Source organism: Grammomys surdaster, unplaced genomic scaffold (assembly GCF_004785775.1).
Source record: "Grammomys surdaster isolate TR1022 unplaced genomic scaffold, NIH_TR_1.0 125187, whole genome shotgun sequence".
In the NCBI taxonomy this organism is placed as follows: Eukaryota; Metazoa; Chordata; class Mammalia; order Rodentia; family Muridae; genus Grammomys; species Grammomys surdaster.
Window position 1 is genome coordinate 31,521 of NW_021620078.1, and position 24,878 is coordinate 56,398.

The 24,878-nt window shown below is 42.0% G+C and overlaps 1 protein-coding gene across 1 annotated transcript in view; it reads left to right on the forward strand.

The window, feature by feature from the left end:
* The window catches only part of Klhl2 (kelch like family member 2), an 83,302-nt gene that overhangs the window by 31,325 nt on the left and 27,099 nt on the right, over positions 1-24,878 (forward strand). Inside the window, exon 3 of the mRNA XM_028785348.1 lies at positions 9,937-10,099. Within this exon, the coding sequence (XP_028641181.1) occupies positions 9,937-10,099 (163 nt within the window). The remainder of the gene's footprint in view (positions 1-9,936; positions 10,100-24,878) is intronic.

Below are 24,878 nucleotides of genomic sequence, written 5' to 3' on the forward strand. Positions count from 1 at the left end.
GAGGGGAAAGAAGATGGGGAAGAAGAAGAGGGGGAAGGAGGAGGAGGAGGATGCAGGTGTAGAAGAAATGTCAAGGAGAAGGGGAGAGAAGAAAGATCAGAAGAAGAGAAGAGTAATAAAGCAATCAGTTCCCCCAAGGAACTCTCTGAATTACTTCCCCCAGTGTAGGAAACTATTGCCACAGATTGAGGCCATGGAGATAAATTATTCTGACAATTATATTTGGCATTTAATTTGCAGTTGTTATCCACAGTTGTAAAGGTGCTCGTGCTGCACCTTTGAGAGACAAGACTATCCTTAGTTCTTCATGTGAAGACACCTCTTACCAGTGCCCTTTGAGCAACTTAAACATGCCTTTTAAGATTTTAATGTTTTAAAGGCAACTTCTGAGGTCTCCTGAGGGTTCTTAATGCTTTCTGTTTTCCATTTTAGACATTGAATTGGTTCTTCAGCTTGCCAGTCTCATTTAGCCGGTCTCATTTTGTTGGTTTATTTGTGACAGGCTGGTTTTGAACTCGCTGTGTAGTGTAAGATAGCGTTTAACTTCTCATCCCCCTGCTCCTCTCCCTACGAGATGAAAAAGAGTTTTGGACTCTGCTTCTAGAAAACATCACAAGTGATGGTAAGGGTGTGTTGGGCGGAGGGAGTCAAGGTAGGGGTGTTTAGGGGGTGCCAAGTTATGGGTGAGTGCTTAGGGCAGAAGACTGCTTCCTGGTTGCCAGGCTTCAGGTCTGAGGAAGAAGTGTGACTAAGATGCTGGCAGGGTGCCAGAGACAAACGCTTCCTGTTTGTAAACTACACGGTGGGTATAGTCCTGCATCCTGAAAGAGGAAGCACAGGCTTCCTGTTTCTTTCGTGTACCCACTGAGGTCTCAGCAGTCAAGTGGCAGTGCTGCTCAGTGGTGCTGCTGCTTAGAACCGTGAATGAGCAGCGAGTTGAGAAAACAACTTAGAATCTGGGAACTGAGTGCAGATTTCAGAATGCTGCTGAAAAGCACTGATTTTTTATTTCCTTTTCTTTTTTTTTTTTAAAGATTTATTTATTTTATGTATTCACCATTGCTTTCTTCAGATATACCAGAAGAGGGCATCAGATCCTATTAAAGATGGTTGTGAGCCACCATGTGGTTGCTGGGATTTGAACTCAGAACCTCTGGAAGAGCAGTCAGTGCTCTTAACCACTGAGCCATCTCTCCAGCCCTGATTTTTATTTCATAATGAGTTTTTTTTTAATGTGTATGTGTCCTCGTTCATGTATGCATATCTATGAGCATGTGTATAGAAATAAAAAGTCAACATGTTGGGAGTCTTTCTTAATAATTTTTCATCTTATTTATTTGTGTAGTTGTTAGTTGTTTATTTATTTGAGACAAAGTCTTTCACCGAACCGTGAGTTCACCAATTCAACTAAACTAGCCAACAGACTAGGAGCCTCTTGTCTCTGCCTCCCCAGTGCTAAGATGAGAGGTAGGTGCCACCGCTCTTGGCTTTGGTCTGTTTGTCTTTTAAATTGTGGGCTCCAGGGGATTAAACTCTAGGCCTCATGCTTACATGGCAGATTCTTTGTCCACTGAGTGATTTTTCCAAAGCCTCACAACAAGAGTCCAACAACATCTCCATGTGTGGTGATAATGTCATCTCTCTGTTCACACCCTTGGGCAGCTGTCTTCGTGTTTGCTTCCAAGTCATTGCTTCTGAAATAAACATAAAAGTGTTGGCACATTAATAAAAGCCTACACTTTGATATCACATTTCTGCGTTTACAGTGGCGGAGCTGAGCTGTCAATTCCACGTTCATGTTTTCTTAGGTATTGGACTATCTATAGTCAATATCTAAGATTATACTATATCGATATATAATATATAGATACTATATAAATATACTATACATACGTATATATATAGTATAGATACTATATAAAAAGTACTCAGTAGTCTCTTCTTCATAAACAGACTGCTAATGGCTAAGCTTCTAAACGACATACTATATAAATTATTCCCCCCCCCCCACGGTGGAGTGAATGCCCAAGCTGAAAACACACTACAGAGTCTAATAGCCAGAAGAAGTGTGCTTGTCTGAGCAAAGCATTGCACGTGTAATTTGGCTTGTCAGTGTGAGCTGGGCTGAAAGCATCTTACTTTAAAGTGTGCAGCTGCTGAAAGTGGCAGAGGGATGCTAATTGTTCAGCTCGGGCTTCCTTGTCTAGCGTTCTACTTGTCTTTACTAATCAGTGCTCCCTGCCCCCTCCTTCTTTATTCATTATGGAATGCTTCTCCTGAAGTATAGCTGACTATAGCCTTTAATTTGTCTTGATGCGCTTGAAACTAGCATATTTAAGAGAAAAAAAATGTTATTTCTAAAATGATAGTGTTTTAAGTTAGGCTTATTTGATTAGCTGCCATGATCTTCTACTTCATCTTTCCTCAAACATGTAAGTTGCTGCCGACTGCAAGAACACCATAGAGAGGATCCTCTCCAGAATGATGCCTCTGGTGGTTTGAATAAAGATGCCTCCCACAAGCCCCTAGGGGCTGTTAGGAGGTGTGGGGAGTGGCACTGTTAGGAGGTGTGGCCTTGGAAAAGCCAAGCTTCTCCAAGCTTTGTTGGATGAGGTGTATGACTAACTGGTGGACTTTGAAGGCTCAGAAGCTCAAGCCAGTTCACTTCCTTATGCCTACCAATCCCGATGTAGAACTCTCAGCTCTGTCTCCTGCACAATGTCTGCCTGCATGCTGTTGTCTTCCAGCCAGGACAATAATTGACTAACCCTCTGAAACTAACCCAGTCCCAGTTAAATGTTTTCTTTTACAAGAGTTGCCATGGTCATGGTGTCTCTTTACAGCGATAGAAATGCTAACTAAGACACTGCCTTGAGATGTAGAACCTGTGGTACTCAGGGGTCAGGGCAAATTTGGGCATTCTGTTGAGAGTGTGGCCAAAGGCCTTCATCAAGGCTTCCAGCACTCTCCTTGCTGGCTAGAGTTCTCACGTTGGAGAAGGCATTCTTTCACTTCCTTCTGCCTTTTCTAAAAGTAATATGTGACCATTCAAATGCACAGCTATTAGAACAGTAAGAAAACTTTACAAATAAGTAGAAAACTTATATAATACCACTACCTGGAGATAGTTGGTGATAATTCCTTCTAAACTCATCTTTGTGTTTAAACACACACACACACACACACACAGAGGGAAAAGACAGGATCCAGAGAGATGACTCAGTGGCTAAGCATTTGCTGCTTTTCCAGATGACACAAGTTCAATTCCCAGTACTGGTGAATTTGGCTAGCACCCTTTTTTTGAACTCCACACACCTGCTGTTACATGTGTATAGCCACACATAGACATGAATATATGCATAAATAAAAAATAAAATTCCAGGCATATTGGCTCACTCAGGCAGTAAGCCAATATGAGTTCATTGGCTATTAGTTCAAGGCCAACCTGGTCTAAATTGTCAGCTCCAGACAGCCAGTAAAACTCTGTCTCAAAAAAACAAATAAAAAAATTAAAAAAAAACAACAGGATACCACACTGTATATTTTGCTTAGAAATTAGTTTATTGTGATATGTTAGATAGGAGTGTGGCAGAGGCTCAGGATAGGTGCTTTGTGATATCCTCATGAAGGCAGTCAGTCAGCTCTGGAGCTGGTCACTATGGTAGTGGCTTAAGTAAGAGGTCAGGTTGAAAGGATTTTGAGGTAGGACCAAAGAAATGTCACATGCAAATATATTCCTAACAATAGTGAGTGCAGTTCTGATTAAGAAGCATTTCAAATTGTATCTGTTTTAAAACACAGTAACAAATTGATTTCCATTCTAGTTGATTGATTTCTAGGCTGCATAGATATTCATCTAGGACCTGAGAGTCCAGCATGGATAAAACTGACTTGATCTTACTGCCATAAAATTTACACTCCCTAAGGAGATTGACAGCCAACACCAGGACCAAAGCATAAGAGTAATTCGGTTTACACTGTATAAACGCAGTTGGTAACTGGGAAGGACCGAGCTGGCAGTGAGGTGTCAGGGCTCCAGTGGAGGGGCTCAGTACTGACAGAATGGAGCAGGAGATGCTGCAGGAAGGGACAGGCTTCGCTCACTCCACATTTCTCCCTGAGGTTCACACGCCCAAGGGGGATGTCTTGGCTTGGAGAGCATGGCCTTCCCCTGGATACACAGCTCATGAGATGGAGTCACTCTCTCTGTCCTGTCACTCAGATCTGTGGGAAGTCACAGTTGCTCTCTTTGATGTTGCAGAGTGTACCAAGGATCTTTTATTTTTCCCAGTCTCAGGGCTAATACCACCAAAGTGGGAGCAAATGGAAAATTTCTGTTAGACAAACGAGAGATGTCTGGGAGGTTATTGTGTCAGTGTAATTCCACTTTCGTATGACGTATGAAGACTGGGGCTGGTGATCTGGCTCAGTAGAGCATTTATTTTCTAGTGTGGATGAGGTTTTCCATTTGAGCCCAGTTCTCCCCAACTAAACTAAAATGAACCAAAACAACAACAAAAAACAAAAACAAACAAACAAAACCCCAGACCGTTGTTCCACTGCATCTTAAATCTAGGACAGTGGTTCTCAACCTGTGGGTCACAACCTCACTGAGGGTATCAGCTATCGTGCTTACCAGATACTTATATTACCATTCATAATGGTAGCAAAGTTACAGTTATATAGTAGGAACAAAGTAATCTTATGGTGGAGGGAGAAGGGTCAGCACCCGAGGGACTGTATTGAACTGTATTAAAGGGTAGAAGCATTAGGAAGGCTGAGAACCACCTGTCTAGAAAGTTAAGAACAAAATTTCTAGAAACATAAATATATCTGTTGGATCTTTTAGTAAGTTTTGTGCAGTTTCTTTGAGATAGTGATGTCAGCTACGCCAGCATAGCTAACTCAGTTCCTTGGATCGGAGGAGGGCTGAGGGCGAGAGAAAGAAAACAAGGAGTCATCTGGTAAAGACCAAATGCTATATTTTCAACTGCGTAGCTCCCTTTTATACTCTCCACAAAACAGGAACACAACAGGAACAGGAAAGAAACAGGAACAAAACAGGAACAAGGAGACATACTCAGCAGCCTACCACCCAAGCTTCGATTTCTCCTTGAGCAGTCTTCTCGGGGAAATGCATAGAGACAGGGGAGCGGGCATAACAGCGCAGGTACAGAGGATGGTGACTCGCATAGTGTGAGATAGCTCACTATGTAGCTTTGGCTGGCCTGGAAATCAGAGATCTGCCTGCTTCTGTCACCTGAGTATTGGAATTAAAGGTATCTGTACCACACCTGGCCATGACTAGATACTTTTATGACTTACAGCAGATCTGAACGTTACTTCTAAGGTATTCAAGGTACCATGCACTTGGGATCCTCCCTCTGAGAACTGAAGGAAGACAAGCTTGAGGCTGATATGTGTAGTGAGATCCTGCCTCAAAAGATAAAGATAGAAACCTCCTGTTTTACTTCTGGGAGCTTCCTGTCTGAAACTAATAGTACAGTTTACCTGACACAGAAGAAGATAAGCCCTGGTGTTATGATAGCCCATGTACCCTTTTATTGACGTGTACAGTCACACTGAATATTGGAAAATGAGGCAGTAAATTTGATCTCAGAAACAAGCCTTTTCCAAAGTATAACCCTTTGCATGTCATTGTCAGGATTCTGCCATGTTCAGAATTATGGATCCTAATAAATTTTTTAATTCCTTTCTCTACGTTGGCTTAGTCTTTGCTTAAATGGACTTATGTAAGAGTGCTTATATTATGTAATTAGATAAGAAGGTAACATTTAGATGCACTCTTGTTAGTCTGTTTTTTAATATACTATCTTATTGATTCTTTGAGAGTTTTACATAGTGTATCTTGACCGTATTCCCTACATTGCCCCTAACTACTCCTAGATCCATCCCATTTCCTAGGCCCTCCAAGTTTGTATCTGCTGTTTCACTTCAGTGACCCACTGAGCCACATTGGTGCGCAACACTTTTTAAGTTTTAAGGATTTTGTGTGTGTGTGTGTGTGTGTGTGTGTGTGTGTGTGTATTTGCATATGTGGATATCCACAGAGACCAGAAAAAGTGTTGGATCCCTGGAACCACTGTGAGCTACCTACCCCGGGTGCTAGAGACTGAATTCCAGTCCTCTAGAAGAGCAAGCATTTTAAAACCTTCTGAGCCTTCTCTCCAGCCCCTGATTTACATTGTGAACCTTGAACACAGAATGTGTACGTGCAGTCTGAAATAGTTACCCCATACTACTCACATAACAGGCTTCTCTTGTCTCCATATCATATGTATGGCCTTAGGCGACACAGCTTCTCCAAGGCTCTGTCTTAACTTCTATATACTGAGGATAATGAGGTGTTACTGGCTGCCAGCTCTCTGCCTGTCCTGGTACTCCATTAAATAGAAGCTACTCTGAGAATGATTTTATTGAAGTGGCTGTGTTAGCACTGTGGTGAAAAGGATAGTGTGGGATATATAGAAATTATGCAAACACTTCCATTCTGTACCTAGAGATAGGACTGAAAGTCCTGGAATGGTAAACCTAAAACTTGGCCAGCTGTATTCTCCCTCCAGCTTCCCATGGCAGGCCATATGACTTAGACATTTTTTTTTTAATCCCCTCTTGAGTTTGGATTCTTTAAAACAGATTGGAAGCTTTGTTGATTAGAGCCTAAGGTGTATAGCCCCAGACCCTCCGCTAACTGAGTGGTTCTGGTAATGGGGTATGGATCCTTTGGTATGTTATATTTTGTTTTGATTTAGCCAGCTGTTTAATTGATTGAAAGGTAGGTGGTTGATGTAGCCATAGCAACTTTTACTGTTGTTATCATGAGTGACTGACTGGTGGTCACCAGATGTCATGTTGACAAGCTGGGATAGTAATTTCTTGTTTGTTTTGAGGCTGCATGTAATTAATTAGATAATTATGAGTTCTTTCAGTTTGGTCCTAGTAAAGTTACATCACAAAACTAAGTAAGGATTTACTTGTAAGATAAAAATAGTAATAAATATTTTACACAGTTGACACACATGTTCAACATATTTTTTCAAGCCTATAAAAAACAATGAACTCATTGTTCTATCCATAAAATATATCTAGGTAATCTCTCCTCAAAAGAACCTTTCTACCTCTGCTTTCAAACACTTGTGTAGACTTACACTTTTATAATTTTAATGATTTTCAATCTACTAATGGGCTAGCTCTGAGCTTCTTAATAAATTACAGTAAAACCAGTAAAGCAGATAAATAAAACTTGAGGGGCTGAGAGGCTCAGCAGTTGCGACAGGCTTGTGTGCGTTCATGAGCTTGGGAGGACAGATTCTGGTACCCGCATAACAAGCTGACATTTGGTGTCTGACTGTAACTCTGGCCTGAAGGAGGGTGGCAGAGAGGAGTGTTGAGATTTGATAGCTTATAGACTAACCAAGAAAGTGAGAGCCTCAGATTTAGGAAGAGCCCCCAACCCAGAGTGACAGGCTGAGATGGATAAGGGAGAGCTCTTGTGGCCACTGTGTACATGCATACAAATTTTAAAACCTGTATTACTTTCCTGGAGATAGGTGTGTGTGTGTGTGGGGGTGAGTGTAGGTGTGTGTGTAATACCTGTTAAAATAGATATACTGCTTACTGATTTTTTTTTCACTTGAGAATATATTGTAGACACTCTCCATTTGTATAGCTTTTCTGTGCACGGTGTTCCACTGAAGGATGGTAACAGTTATTTAAGCAGTCTCTGTGTGGTTCAGGCCCCCATCTCCAACTTCCACTTTTACCCACAATCACACTGAAGTGGGCTTCTACAGAGGAGCCTGTGAACGTGTTAGTGAGTCAGCGGGCTCAGTTGCTGAGTCAGAGGATATGTGCCTTGGCAGTTTTGGTTGAAACAAACTGTTCTTCGAGTCAATTCCCTGGGTCTGTACCCCCACCAGTGTGTAAGCAAGCTGGTTTCTTTCTTCTCAGCCACTTTTTCCTCCCATCTGCTGTGTTATCAGTACTGTGGAATTGTCATTGCTGGGGAAAAGCCGGCTAGATGTGTGATCGTTACAGTTTATTTCTATAAATTCCAGAGAATGAATATTACACTGAAGACCACTTTGTAAACTACGTATGTTTGCTAAATTAAATAGCTGTGCTGTTAAGTGTCTTAGGAGGTATTTTACGTTGCTTCAGAGCACAATTATACCAAGCATAGAAAATCCTTTCAATGTGAACGTGACCAGCCATCAGCCAATTAAAGCCTTCCACGAGAGTCATTCTTGTAACGCAGTGAACTACACTCTGCACACAGTGCAGGTTTGGCAGTGACCGCCTCATCTATGTGTTCTTCACATGTTGCTTTTCTCCTGTTATTTTTAGATGTTCTTTCTGTGTTTTCAGAGAATATGGTAGTTAATAGACTGGGCCTCAATCATGATTAAACATCTTAGTGTTTAATTTTTATAGTTGCTACTGCTTGTGTATAGCATCGATATATGTGTACACACACATAGACACACACAGACACACACGCACATTCACACACACACCACACAGCCTCCACATCCTGGAGTGAAACCCTTCATGCTTCCTGTAGGAAAGTAAGGGTAGCTTGTGATCCCCCCCGCCAAAGAAACATGTTCTTTTTCTCCACATTCATCTTATTACCCTATACATGGAAAATCATAAGAGATATCATGAATTGTTTTTGTCTTGGGCTGCAGTGTAATGCATATTAAAGTAATACTGTTTTTTTTTCCCCACACATTCTACACTGAGCTGCATCCCAGCCTTTCCAAAGCCCTGGAGGAACTTAGAAGGTTGTTTTTCATGCTAATATACTCTTCTAAAATCGACTGTTTATTCTAATGGCTTACTTGGGGGACAGGGGAAGTGGACTTCATAAGAACAGCAGGAATTTCATGACTTTTAAAATAATTTTTTCTCCTTATTTTGACTTTCAAATGTGGTGTTTAAAATGACAGCATCCTAATTCGTATGCAGAGAAAAATATTTGCACGTTTGACCTAATTGAAAGGTACGGAAGTGATGGTGGTCATGTGACAATGATTATAGTTAACTTGTGATTAGTATTAAATTGCTTGGAGTTACTTAAACACAAATACACATTTAAACATTATCAGGCAGTTAGCTTTTATGGATTACTTCTTAGCATACATATTACATTTTAGAGAAATTGTCTGCTTGTAACTTGAGACTTGTGTTGAGTTTGAAATTGTTTGATGCATATCCACTCCACTTCTGTCTCCCAGACAAAGTAGGTTTTTACATTAGTCAAGCAGTAAAATTTTGAGCCTTCTATGAAATATAGTCTTTTTGTGTTATGTATCTCTGGCCCATTCCTTTGCTAATCCTGGAAGTCAGTGACTCCTTACACTAAGGGAACAAAACTTTTTTGTTGAACCATAGCACCCCCTAGCATCTGAATAATTTGTGTTTTAAAAATTAAAAGAAGGCTGGAGAGATAGATGGATCAGCAGGTAAAGATGCTTGCCTGGCAAGCCATGCTGCCAAAATTCCATCTCTGGAATCCGTGTCAAGGTGGGTGAGAGAAGTGACAAATGCCAAGTTTGTCCTTTTACACACACATACAGGCTGTGGCACACAAGAATCTCACACATAGCACACATGCATACACTACCAAACAAAAGCTTAAAAATCCAGGTGAACCTTTTATGCTTATACAGTGAACCATTCAGAGAATCCTGTGTGATGTCCGTAGGTGACTGGGAGAGCCATGAAAGATTCTGTGGAAATTCTGGAGAACAGGAAGAATCACCACCATTTTCGCAATAATTCCTTTCATTCCTTTGTGTGGGATATATGGCTGTAGAGACGAGCTGTCGTCAGTGGCTGGACCTACTGTACATAGGGACGGCCAGGGGAGGGTGGCTACCCAGATGCCTAAGTGTGTCACTTGTGTTGCAGGTCCTTCTCCCAGCAGCTGGCCTGCTGCAGCTGCAGGACGTGAAGAGGACATGCTGTGAGTTCTTGGAGTCCCAGCTTCACCCTGTCAACTGCTTAGGAATCCGGGCTTTCGCTGACATGCACGCATGCACAGACCTCCTGAACAAGGCCAACACCTATGCAGGCAAGTGGAACGGATCTTAATGGAATCTGAGACTGTTGAGAATCAAGCCCCCGAGATCTCTGTGGCTCCACAGTGGAAAGTCACGTCGGGCTTCTGGAGCTGCGCCATTTAAAATTATGTTTAAAATTTAAGAATGATAGAACTGCACAATTGAAACATAGTCTTAAAATTCTGAGTTTAGAAGCAACTATAGGGCTGGGGGGGTAGGTGGTAGAATGCTCGCTTGCTTAGTAGGTGGGGAGCCCTGGGTTTGATCTCTCACATCACATAAACTGGGACTGGGGATGGATATCTGTAACCCCAGCGCTTAGGAGGCTGGGGAGGGAGGATCACGAGTTTAAGGCCACTTTGTATGCATAGTTCAAGGCCAGCTTGATATACGTGAGACCCAGTCTCAAAAAATAAAACAAAATACAAGTTATTGGGGCTGAATGATACAATAGCTTCTTTATGTAAATGTTGGATCCTTAAGTATCCTTTGAAATGCATAGGCGTATGAGAGAATGTATGCATGTATAATTAAATTATTTTGCCTTTGTGATGTTTTATGCCTTTTCCACTGTATCCATGGAAACAATTTTATGGCCTAAAAATCTTCTAAGTAATGAAATCTTGATGTGTGGGGATAGACTGGAAAGGTGGGACCCAATTATGGCCTCTCTGTTTGTAGATTTGGGTGCTATGCCACCTTTGGTATCAGCAGGTGGGCACTCGAGGCTGCTGTGTGGTCTGAGAGGTAGGTGTTAGGCCTTTGGACGGAGCTAGGGGTCACAGAGGGAGGGAGCTTGCATTGTTTCTTTGAGTTTATAAACATTTAAAAATGCATGTTAAAGTGGTCATCAGGAAGCATGCATCTTTCTGGAAACACACCTGACAGAACCTGTAGTTCACTCTGCTCCTGCAGACTTATCCCTCTTTGTTTGAGACTGTGTCTGTCCTCGAACTGCAACGGTTCTGCTCCAGCTTCCAGAGCACTGGGCTTTCAAGCCTTTGACACCACTCCTTGGTTGACAAGTGCCTTCATTTATTCTATGTTTTGATGTGCTGTGTTCTGCCTGCACATATATCTGTGCACCTCATGTATGCAGTGCCAGTGGAGGCCGGCAGAAGACGGCAGATGCCCTGGAACTGGAGTTGGGTTAACTTCAGTGTGAGTGCAGGAAGTCAAACCTGAGTCCTGGAAGAACAGCAAGTGCTTCTCATGTGCTGTTCCACCTCTCCAGCCCCGCCCCCTCTTTTTCTTCCAGTATTGGGAATTGAACCCAGGACCTTGTGCTAGGCAAGTTGTCTCCCTAAGCCACATCCCGTTATTTTCACTTTTACTGAGATACTCCCACTGAGTTGGCTGGCGGTGCCTTATGCTCATGTAGCTCAAACATGCAATCCCCTGCTTCTGCTTCAGCTTCCAAGGGAGTTGCAGTTGCAGGCATAAACTTTTTGTATGTGCTTGGCCACGACTGCTTTACTGGCACTGTTCCCTTTAATTTAATGTAGCCCAGACTGGCCTTGAGCTTCTGATCCCCACCCGAGTCCTAGGATTTCAGACAGAGCCACCATACCCTGCTCTACCACTCCTCTTCAAAATAGGCCTGATAGAGTTGAGCCATATGGGTTTCTTTGGGCCACCTGCTGGCCTAACTGCCCGTTTATAAAATCCGAGTTCCAGGAAGCTGATTTGGGGAGCTTTTAAAACCCACGCTTAAGTAAATAGAGGATGGCCCCCTAACAGACTGATGGCTGGAAAACCTTGTCCATAACGTGCTGCTTTGAATTCACCATTGTGTTCCTTGTGTCAATAGTGTTGTTCTCCAGTGGAATAGAAAATAATACTCACCAATGCAGTCTCCATTAGCTAGATATGGTGTGTATGTTTTAAGTGATTTACATTCGGCTGGCTGGGGCAGGTTTTTTTTTTTTTTAAATGTGTATAAAGCAATCATTATTTAGCTTGTCTTCCCTGAGCTGCTTCTTGTTGACACTGCACTTGATAAATGTTGGCTCTTAATGTGGGGAAGGGGAGCATAGGGGAGTAAAGGAAGATGGAGGAAGATGGATGCAAAAGAAAGAAGAGAGCGGAGACGGGCCTGTGCTGCACCAGAGCGCCTGTGGCTGCTCCGAGGGGGAAGACCAGCACGCCACTTAGCTAGGCTCTCAGGAGACTCATGGGTTCTATTACGTTTTTCTCTTATTGAAAGTCATAGATTTCTCTTGGCATACTGCAGACTCTGGGAAAAAAGTTCTCTCAGAGTGGAAACGTCGATGTCTTTACTCTGTAGAGTCCTTCATGATTGTACAGATTTTTTTTTTTTGAGAAGAAAAAAATGACATTTTTATAAAATGACACAGAAGCATGGATTCTTCATTTTTAGAGTGCTATATTTTAATTCAGAATCTCCTCTTAAAGACTATGTTCCATTTATGTTTGCTTCTGAAATTTACATTTGCTTGAGTTTCTTAGGTTTATAGGTAACATTTTAAAACATCTTTTACTATGAAAAGATACAAATATACAAAAAAAAAAAAAGAACAGTGCTTATAATCCAACCGGAAGAGCTCTCAACTGGTAGAGAATCTTTCAACTGTAATCTTCTTTTCTTACCCTTTATGCATGTAGAAAGTCTTGTTGTTTTGAAATAGTTATCATAGTTTATCCTTAACTACATAGGGAGTTCAAGGCCAGCCTTAACTCAGCGAGATCCTGTCACAAAGGACAAGGAAAGGAATGGGGTGAGTGGTGGGATGGCTCAGTGGGTAAGGACACTTACCATTATGGCTGATGGAATCTAAGCCCCGGTGGTTGAAGTAGAGAACCGAGCTGTCCTCTGACATCCATGTGTGTGCTATGGCACACCCATACAGTCAGTCAGTCAGTCAATCAATCAAATATTTTTAAAAGAGGTCACAGTAAAATCCACTAGTTGACATAACTGATAAGGATTAATCATAATAATAAAATTGTTAAGTGAAGAATTTACCATGACCTCTGCCTACTGACTTACTAGGATTATGCTGGCTAGGAGCAGTCTTCTCATATGTTTTAGGTGATATGTATATTTTAAACATTTCCCAACTCAATGAGACCTTTGTCTTAAAACTGCTCCGCCCCTGCACCCCCGCCCCCAGGGTTTCTCTGTGTAGTCCTGGCTGTCCTGGAACTCACTCTGTAGACCAGGCTGGCATCAAACTCAGAAATCCGCCTGCCTCTGCCTCCCAAGTGCTGGGATTAAAGGTGTGTGCCGCCGCCGCCGCCGCCACCACCACAGCCCAGCTTAAAGCTGCTTTTGAAAGCTATTCTGGCTTGCTTTCAAAAGTAGCTTTAACAGATGGCTATAAGCTATTGTAAACAGGCAGTTTTTGTGACAGTTTACCAGCCTGAGTAGTCATAGACCTTGTAAATAGGTAGCCTTGGCAGACAATACCAACTTAGATAAGGACAAGTGAATCATAGGCAGAGCCATAGCAATCTGTCCCCTGAACCTTCACCCAGCCGATACCCGGTTCTGAAAGATATCTGTACTCCCCCGAACACCCACACTCCAGTGTCATCCCCTTACCCACATCCTGCCTTTCTGTGTTTATAACCCCTGTATGAATGAGTATAAATTACAATTTGAAAAAAATAAATATATTATATTAAAAAAAAAAGAAAAAAGAAAAGAAAGCAAGCCAGAGATTCAAAGAAGCTGGAGTGCGGCTTGTCAGCTTAGATGCACTTTAATAATTTTAGTAAAAAGATACTTTGGAAATTGAATTTTGATTATAAATTGAAATATGAACTTTTTAAAGCCTTCCTTGCTGGTAGTTGAATTTCATGATTTCATGCAAAAACAAGGGGAGAACAGTCTTGGAGTCCTCATTGTACTGTACCGACCTGACTCACCACTCTTCAGATGAGAAAGTACTTGGTTCCACTTGTAACTGAACTTGGGGGAAACAAAGTATCACTGTGTCTGCCTTGGCCACCATTCCCAGGTTGGTGAACACTCAGCCTTGCACTGTTGTCTGTGGGTGCTCCTCAGCCCCGGGGCCAGTGCTCACCCTTCCCCAGGCATTGAACCGTCGCCTTCCCATGCCTCCACTAGGCCTGTCCAAGGCTATTGTTTGAGATGTCTCAATATTTTATATATGCGCTTTCCTTTGTCTTAATGTAGCTTTGGTCTACGACTGTATGTAACTGGCAGAGGTCCGTGAGGCCACTCGCTCTAGCGCATTGGGAAGTCATTCAGCCCCTTGACTGCTCTGTCTTGTCACCAGCCTTGGTTCTGCACTCTGTCAAAAGAAGGGTGAGCACTGGCTCCGGGGCTGTGGAGCACAGAGCAGAGCAGTCACTGACCCGGGAATGGTGGCTGCTGCCCTAGTGTCTCTCTACTGCGTTCTCTCTGCACCACCATACCTGACCAAAAGCAGTTCTACAAGATTTTATTCTGCAAAAAGTGTAACTTAGTTAAATTTTTGTGTCTACCCTCCCATAATTAGGCAAGCAGCCCCTGCTTGGTGTAAACGTCTGTGAGAATAAACTATGATTCAGATGCTGCCCTCACTAAGGAAACACCGTTTGGAGTATGTGATTTAAATAATGGCGTCATCGGCTTGACTGTGTCTTGTGTGTACTGAAGCTGAGCGTTCGAGGGTCTGCGGAGCGTTCGTCTATTGATGCGGAGATCTTCTGGAAAACACACAAGCACTCAGCCTACACTTCTCAATGGTGCTTCTTAAGAGAATTAATCATTCTCAGCATCCTCACACCCATCATGGCCCTTGCTTATATCTCATTAAACTACACAAAAGCTCAGCTCTGCTAGCAGATTTTCTTGCAGAGATGAGTTAGCTGTTTTCAGCCCTCTGAGTTAATGAAACTGGCAGCAGTGTGTGTGTGAGGGTTTTTTTTTCCCTTCTAGAGATTGAGAGTCAAAGCCTCAGTGTTACCGTGTGTAGGATCTGTGGCAGCTATGGAGTTATTTTATGAATTTGGAGAATGAAGATGAAATAGATACTTACTTTTCCCAGAATACTCTGGCTGATGGACTGGGCTGTTTCTAGATACAGGTGCTAGCAAATCCTCACACATCTGTGTCTTGCCTGCCTTGCTTCCACTTAGGGATAAGCTCGTGTCCTTTGCTGGAGAGACATAAGAGGAAATTTCGACCGCTTTAGTAAGGGCAAGCTCTTTCACATGCATACACTCAAGAAGATTGCATATGCGTGTTGTGTAATGTATAGTACAGTATATATATCTAATATGTATCATATACTAATGGCATAATCCATATAGTTGAAAAGTATTTGCTATGACCATTATCTTATTGGCTCAGAGAGGGAAAAAAAAAAGCCACTTCATTATTAGATGCCCACAGGCTTTATTCAGTGGCCAGTGGTAAACTCTTCCAGGCAGAGTAACTACTAATGTTACAGTAAAGCTGTACTGGAAGTGATTGGATAATATGTGAGTGAAAGGATCCGAAGTGATGACTGATAGCTTATGTCTGTAACAGTTACAAACGAGGGCTGAGTAACCCAAAGCTTTACGAAAACAGCGCTTTAAGAAATACTTTATTGTTTTATAAGATTATATGTAGGTGCATGTTTGGATGTGGGTGTGTGCACATGATCGCAGGTGCCTCTGGAGGCTTTTAAAAAATTCCTTGTGCCAGTCAATATTATGTTTCCTATAGCACTACTGAGAAAAAGATCAAGAATCAAGATCTGTCAATCCAAGCTAGGAGTTAGAGAGAAGGTGGGATGGGAGAGACAAGCAGGATCATTCATATATCTGCAGGATGAGGAAGTTCTAGGATGTGTTTGCATAAATGTGAGCTTTTGACATTACTGACCAGTACCTTAGAAGATAGTTAAAGTGGTCCATTTCATCACAATTAGTCGTAAGGGGGAAGATGGGGAAGTTACCCACCAGATAAAGCACTCGCCTGCTGGGCAAACCTGACAACCTAGGTAGATTCCTGGGAAACATATATAAAGGTTGTAGACAGAATTGGCTCCATAAAGTAGTACACACACACACACACACACACACACACACACACACACACACAAGGGGGGGAGAATAATTTCTTTTAAAAGAGAAAGAGACGAATAGTCAACTAATTTAGACTTGGCATCAGTAGAACCCTCAAGACATGAAGGGAACACAGGATATTGAGGAGCTGTCTGTGGTTTTGATTTCCATTTCTCTGCTGATGAGTTACACTATTGTCTTTTTGTAATTTTATTGAGCATTTGTGTATGGTTTTTGGAGCTATGTCTATTTTTTAATCATGTTATATGATGTTTAGGTTGTTGTTCTAGATACAGACTCATTGTGTATGAGATTTGCCCATGCTATTTCCTGTTACTTGCAAGACTTTATTAGTTACTTTTATGCATATTATCATATATATGTCTCTCTTCTGAATGTAACTAGCATATATGACATTGTAACATTGTGTAGCTAAGCCTTATGTTCTCTTATTTAGTTGCATTTCCTAAGGCTGTTTTTATATTGTGAGCTTCCCCTTTAACATGTAGAGAATGTTCCATTGCATGGCTACACTATATTTTAAACAGTGCTTACTTGGTGAACTTTAAAATAATTAAAATCAGTGTTCCTCATAAGTTCAAGTCTCCAGATTTGAGCCCAGTACTGTCATCTTCTACACACACTGCGTTATATGGCAATGGGGAACTTGCAGTATGTCATTGCCCAAGGGGCCAAGTATGCTTGTGAGGGGAGAGGAGAGCTCCTCCTGTAGAGCTGTCCATTACTCCTCTAACCTGCAGTGTGATACACACACGCGCGTGCGTGTACACATGTATACTCACACACATACACACACTCATACACATGCACACTCACATACATTCACACTTGAACACACACATGCACTGTCATATTCACACACAGGCTCGCAGTGGAGGTTTATAAGACACTTTGGGCTCCATGGTTTTGTGGATTGAAGCTGGAGAGGTTCAGTCATGTCATTTTTATTTTATTAGTAGTAGTTGTAATATGAGAGCCCTTCAAGTCATGAGCTGAGCACCAGACATAAATCATTTGGATCAGGTGGTCGGTTAACCTTTGTATCTTCCTATGGTTCCTATCCAGATGTGTTTTTATATATAATGACATTGAGAAATAGCTATTATTAGATACATTGGAGATAGATAGATAGATAGATATCTATATATATCTCAGTGTAAATGTGTGTATGTATGTATGTATGTATGTATGTATGTATGTATGTATGTATGTTAGGGAAGTAGCTTGCCCTTTGGTGAGAATCTCACATACACTTTAAGTGTGGTTCATTTCAATCAAAGGTGTGCAGACCAGGCAGTTCCCTCTAGAGCTGTTTGGATGGTGCGTGTTTCCACAGCAGCTTGTACAGCTCCTTCTGCCCTTAAACGATTGAGATCCCTTGGTTTTCTTTAACAAATGTGAAATTGAACATTCGTCCCTAGAAATGGTAAGACTGGCTTTATTTAAAATGTTTTATTTATTGTTGTTCTGTATGTGTGATATCTGTAGGTGTTGGTGCCTGTGTGCTGTTGTGTGCATGTGGAGGTCAGAGGATGAGTCTGGGGTAGTTTCTCCCCTTCACTTTTATGTGGGTTCTGGCAATTAAAAGCAGGCCTTCAGATTTGTGTAAAGCATTACATTTTATTTATTCATGTGTGTATGTGTGTGAGTGTTATGTGCCCATGTATATGGGAGCAGGTGTGGGTTTGGTGCATATGTACACGTGGAGACAGAAGATGGCTTTATGCTCTCCTCTTTTGCTTCCCACTCGTGCCTTTGAAGAATCTGTCCCTGAACCCAGAGCTTCAGTTTTCTTGGCTGGACTGGAAGGCAGCTAACCCCAGCAGTCCACCTGTCTCCCTCCCTATGCTTGGACCTGGGGTTCAGCATTCACAGTCTGCATGGCTTGTTATGTGGGTCATTGGACCTAAGTGTTGTTCTCACGATTGTACAGCAAGTACTCATAACTGCTAAGCCATCTGGCTAGCCTCTTCTTCACATTCAAAGAGAATATGCATAGGTACTTTCACACAAATAGTCTTTTTCCTTACCCCAAGATGTGTCCTGCCTGTCCGCAGGCTGTATGCATTCAAGGGTAACTATGATTGTATCCACCTCAAACATTATAAACTTACTTAAGACATTATGAGATTGTGCGTGTGCATGTGTGTTTTGTTAAAAATTTTACTCGTATATGAACTTTGTAGATGACAGTATCATGTAGCAATGTCAAGAGGTTGGACACTCCTGCAGGCGTCCTGGGACCCACACATGCATTGGGTAATGTAGCTCACAGGTCCACATGACTGTGTATGTGGTTGTATGACTGTATATGCAATATGCAACAATTCCTGATAATGATTCTTATCCATTGTGGGACAATGGTCTGCTTTTCTCAGGATTCTAGCTCATAATAATAAAAAAAAAGAAGAGGTTTGTTTTGTTTTATTATTATTATTTAGACAGGTCTCATGATGTAGCCATGATATCAAACTCACCTTTTTCCTTCTGTCTTCTAAGTGTCAGGATTGAATGCGCTTGTCATCACACCTAGCACAAGTGGAGCTGTCCCACTCAGCTTAGAGTTGGAGGATCGCCACTGTGATACTAGCATACCCACTCGGATGAGTGCACGATTCAGACATGTTTTGCATCAGCAATTAATTAAGAATATTTGTCAGGTGTTGTGGTACACACCTGCAATCCCAGAACATACAGAGGGATATAGAAGAAGGAGATCAGGAGATCAAGGTCATCCTTGGCTGTGTAGTGAGTCTGAGGTGAGACCCTGTCTCAAACACAAAGCTAAGAGACGTTCTGTTGCCAAGCGATCTTTGATGTAACTCCTTTATTTCCAGTTTCCAGCAGTGCTTAGCCGAAGGTCACACCGAGAGCTTGTTCTTTATCAAACAGTTTTTCTTTTTAATTTACCATAATAGGGTTGTAAAAGAAAAATAGAGGCAAAGCCTGGCCTAGTGGCTAGTGCAGGTCCCAGGACCCAGGAGGCTGAGGCCGGTGGTTCCTGTGAGCTCAAGGCCAGCCTGGGCTACAAACTGAGACAGTATCTCAAAAAATAAAATAATGAAAATTGACAGAAGGAGGAAGGGAAGGAAGAAGGGAGGAAGAAGGGAGGAGACTAGACTCAGGTGTCATGAGCGCATAGCTGGCCAAGCAGAAAGCCGCTACGGGCTGGGTCAGGAATGGTACCCTAGGATATGCAGGAGCCATCTTGCCTTGTGTGTCGAGTCCACTCACTTAAACTGGTCTGTGGAGAACCATGTTGTGCTGATAACCGTCAGTAAATAACATGATCAGTAACTTCTAATTTATATAATTGCTGAGGTGGTGTTTTTGTTCTTTTTAGTTCACTAAGGTCTTTTTTTTTTTTTTTTTTTAGTGAGTACAGTTTTTTCCTGCTCATGAAGCAAACACAAGGGAAAAAAATATGTATGTGTATATGTATGTATATCACTGCTGGCAAACTTTTTCCCATTTGAAGAGAACAAGAAGTCCAGCAGTCTCTTTGATTCAGTTTTACGTTTGTGGAAGAAATGTAGCAAAGAAAGGTTGTAGACATACGTGTAGAGATGAAATACTCCTGTGACTGAGGGGAAGAATTTTATGTTAGTTTGTCGTGAATTTGGTAGCTGCTATTTTTCTATTTGAATTTCCAAATTGCTGCACATAAATATTTTTAAACACGTATACCCATATTTTCCACAAAGTGAACTTGCTCTTCATGGTCCCTGAACTTTTTGATATAAAGAATCTCATTATGGAGATGTGAGTTCCTTGTGCAGCACGCAGGAAGCTGTGTGCCGCCACCACTGGGAACTGGGTGACGGGCACATGCCCGCAGTCTCAGGTAGAAGAGGTAGAGCCTCGTGGTTTAAAACCTGAAGGTCATCTGTGACTGTCCATCAGGTTCTAGGACAGGAAGCTCGATGCGTGAGAACCTGCTGAAAAATGTAAAAGGAGAACTGTCACTGTGCTTTAAAACTGTTTCGCGCGTGTGAGTGTTTTGTCTACATACATGTGCTTGTACCATATCGATGCAGCACCCGTGGAGAGCAGAGCAGAAGTGACATTCCCTTGACCTGGAGTGAAAAACAGTGACGCATCACCATGGACTGTGAGGGACCAAAGCCGGGTCCTCTTGCGAGAGTGCCCAGGGCTCTCAGTCGCTGAGCCATCTCTTCAGCCCCCGTTAGTGCTTTTTTGACAGAGTCTTGCCATGTTGCCTAGGCTTCTGTAGAACTCACTGTGACCTTGGCTTCTTCATACACCTGCCTCAGCCCCTCAAGTGTGTGCCACCACACCAGCTCATTCTGCTTTCTTGCCTTCTTTTCCTTTTTGACATTTCTTTATTTACTTTGTATGGGGTGGAGACATCTCACAGCAAGAATGTGAGATCAGAGCACATCCTGTGGGCAGTGAGCTCTCAAGTACTATGGTGCATCACACACATACACACACACACACACCCCACATATACACTCAGCCATACACCATACACACACATACATATCATACCTACACACCACACACATACCCCATATATACATATACCAAACACCACACACACACCCACACACCCCACATATGCACACAATCATACACCGCACACACACACATATGTATCATATATATACATACCACACACACCCCATATATACACATACCACACACACACTTACGTATCATATATACACACCACACACACCCCATGTATACATATACCAAACACCACACACACACACAAATAAATGGATAATTTTTTAAAAAAGAAAAATATTCAGAGGTATTTATTTATTTATTTATTTTGATTGATTGTATAAACATCTGGTGAGGTCAAAGAACTGGAGGATGGTATTTTTAGATACAGAAAGGATCATGGCCTGTTCTTTAATCCCAAACCCCACTGGGTGAGTGTTCCAGACAACCATTCTCTAAACACTGTACCTCGCCATCTCCATTTTGTATTTTTCCAATACCAATTTGATACCTCTTTTTGCAGTTAACTTTTAGTCAACTTCAAATTTAACTGCAGATTTATCATTCATGTTGTTTATTAATACATTTCTCTTTTTAAAGTGATTTCAGTTTTAGAAAACTTTTAGGTTTACAGAAAATACTAGAGGAAAATACATGTGTCATATACTTCTTTAGTTCCTCTGTTCCACTTGGTTTCCTGTTATAAACACCTTAGGATACTTCTTAGAGCTGACAGGTCAATATGAACATTATTAAGTCTGTAGTCTATCATGCTAAAGTGGACAGAGAAAGGCCTTCAGGGCCTCAACCGTACACAAAGTTAGGCAACCAAGGAAAGGCAGGAACGGGAGTGGTGGCCTTCCCCAGGGAAGAACTCATCAACTGATTGCGCATTGCCAAATGGTCAGACCAGGAGACATATATACAGGTAGCATTATACGGACCAAATAGGTAATATTCAGGAATATATACAAACATATATGTAGTAACAGCTAATGAGAACAGAGGCCATGAATTTGAAGGACAGTGGGGAGGGTATATGGGAGAGTCTGGAGAGAGGAAAGGGGAGGGGGAAAATAATTTTTAAAAAACAGTGTCTGTAATGCATGCTAGTGTTCATTCTTTATGTTGTACATTGTGTAGGTTCTGACAAATGTGTAAGATGCATATCTACCCACCATGACAGGATAGTTGCCCTGTCCTGGAAATCCTCCACTGTTCTGTGTCAGACATGGGCATTACTTTCTCTTTAGTTTTGCCTTTTCTAGAAGAACTTCTTATAATTGTACGGCTTTATAGCCATTCAAATTGTCTTCCTTTGCTTAGTAATGCGTATTTAAGTCTTTTATTTTTTTATGGTTTGCTAGCTGAGTCATAGTCTTTTGAATAAGCCAGGCCCGTGATTGCTGCTACATGGAAATTGCAGTCTCAAGACCAGCCTGGACTTCAAAGTGAATTCAAGACAATTCTGGGCAACTTAGTGAGAGGCTGTGTCAGAATAAAAAGTGCAAAGAGGCCTGGGGATGTGGGTCAGTAGTGCTTGCCTGGTATGCAGGCCCTTCGTTCAGTACCCACCCCCACACCCTAATTCTGTTATACAATTTTACTGTAGTTAGATGTACCCAAGGTGTCCCTGGTTACCTCAGAGGGTTGGTTCTTTTTTTTTTTTTCAGTTGTAAATAAATGTGTCTACACAAAGTTTGTAAGGATGAAACTCCAGGTGAGTTCACTTGGAACATACTACAACAACAACAATAATAAAAAGTGAATTCACTTGAGATATACAATAATAATAATAACAACAACAACGATCTGGGACATACGATGTAGACCAGGATGGTCTGATATGACTGCTAAAGAAAGAAAAAGGTTGGAGGGGTGATGATGCTTGTGCCTGTGTGCGTGTGCATGCAAGTGTGTGTGTGCACATGTGTGTACCTGAGCATGCATGCATGCGTGTGTGTGCATGCAAGTGTGTGTGCACATGTGTGTACCTGAGCATGCATGTGTGTGTGTGTGCATGCAAGTGTGTATGTGCACATGTGTGTACCAGAGCATGCATGCATGCGTGTGTGTGGAGCCTTGTCTGTTAGTCTTCAGGAGCCCGGGATATCCTCTTGTCTCCGTTTCTCTAGCACTGAGAATCACAGCCCACACCACCCCTGACTTTCCATCACACACACACACACACACACACACACACACACACACACACCGCTTCTGGGGATTGAACTCAGGTCTAAGCACGTTATCAATTGAGCTTGCTCTCTCTCTCTCCAACTCCCAGGTTGGGGTTTTGTTAGGAAAGTGGAACATTATTATGTAAGTGGTTTGGCAGGAGTGCAGCATCTTGCATGATCTGTCCTGTTCTGACTGTCTGTTCTAACTGGTTGGCTGCCCTGGTTTATAGGTAAGAGTTAGGCTCTTGTAGTTAAGTCCAGGTCTTGTAGTTTTGAGTTGGGCTTGATTTGGAGAAGACGTTGTAGCTCCAGTGGTTTGTCCCCGAGCCACCTTGGTTTTACTTTGGTTTAACTATGATAGAAATGATTCCCTTTTGTGTGATATACTTTTTATAACTGCTGTAAATCTTGTTTTTTTTTAAATGTTTAGTTAATGTACAAAGTAGCCCATTCCTTTGTCATTTTCATAGTTCTAGCTTTGCATGACTCCTCCCACTACCGGTGCCTTTACCCATTTCTTTCCCCAACCCTGCTGTATTCTTCTACCTGTAGGACACCCATCTCTTCCAGTTACATATCTCCCTTTCTGCCTCTGCCCCCATCTCCTGGCCCCTTGCAGTTTCTTGGTGTTTACTCGTATATAATAGTGTGTGTGTGTGTGTGTGTGTGTGTGTGTGTGTGTAACAATTGGCAGCAAGGATTTGTATATGAGAGAGGACACACACTATTTGTCTTTCTGATCCTGGGTTATTGCACTTAATAGAATGCAATGATTTCACTTTTCTGTATAGCTAAATACAAAGATGTGGTGAAAAAGGAACCCTCATCCACTGTTAGTGGGTGTATATATTAGCAGCCACTGTGAAGATCAGTATAGAGGCTTCTCAGGAAGCTACAATTAGATCTACTGCATGGCCCGCTATCACACTCCTGGGCATATTTCAAAAGATTTCATACCTTACCAGAGGTACTGCTTGTCTGTGCTCAACACTCTTCTTATCTTAATAGCCGGGAATGAAATCAGCCTAGATATCCATCAGCAGAGACTGTGGTTCATATATACAGTGGAGGTTTATTCAGCTGCTGTAATCACTGTGTGTGGGCTGTGAATATTATTGTATTACTATTGGGGCACGCTCTGCCATGCTACATATAGGAGCCAGGGGACAATTGGAGAGTCAGTCCTCTCCTTCTACCTAGTATTTGAGGCAAGGAGTTCTGTTTCTGCTGGATGCCTACTCCAGCTAGCAGGCCCAGGAGCCTTTGTGTGATTCTCCTGTCTACACCTCCCATCTTGCCGTGGTGTTCTGCTGTAACAGATGTGGGTTCTGGAGATCAACGTCTGGCCTCAGACTGGAGTGGCCAAGGCTTCTACCTGATGTCCCACAGGTTTGTTTTTTGTTTTTCCATTCCCCTTTCTGAAGGCAGAGTAACAAGAGTTTCTGTCAAGTTGTCAGAGTTTGGGGATTTTTGTTTGGAGACCAGGTCTCGATAGGTAGCCTCAGTGGCCTGAATTTTAGTTATTCGAACAGATGTGCGGATCTGTAGGATGTTGTAGTTCGTGGTGGGACAAGATGATAGTGTCTTTTGATGTGCTTGTTTTCCACCTTTATGTAATCTTTGAGGAAGTATCTATTCAGACCTCTTGCCCACTTGAAAACTGGGGCTATTTTCTTCTTGTTGAGTTTTAAGAGTTCCATATTTTACATAACAGTCTTTTGTAAGATAAATGTTTTATAGATTTTTCTCTTGAAAGTTATGACTTATCTCTTTATTTCATAGCACAGGTTTCAGGGTCAAAGATTTAGTGTTACTGAAGCCCAACATACTAATTGTCTCCTTTCTCTGTCTTGATTCCTGGGCTGGTAAGGGAAGTCATCACAGGGCTGCGGCCCACTAGCTTTTCTCCTGACATTTGCTGCTTCTAAGGCAGTTGTGTGATCCATTTGGGGTTAATTTTTGTGAAAAATATACGGTCTTTATCAAGATTGTTTTTCATATGTGGGTGGCCACTTTTTATCTTTCTGAGAAAAGTTCCTCCTTTCTTCACTGAATCACATGGCTTCTTTGCCAGAGTCAGTTTGCGCAAACA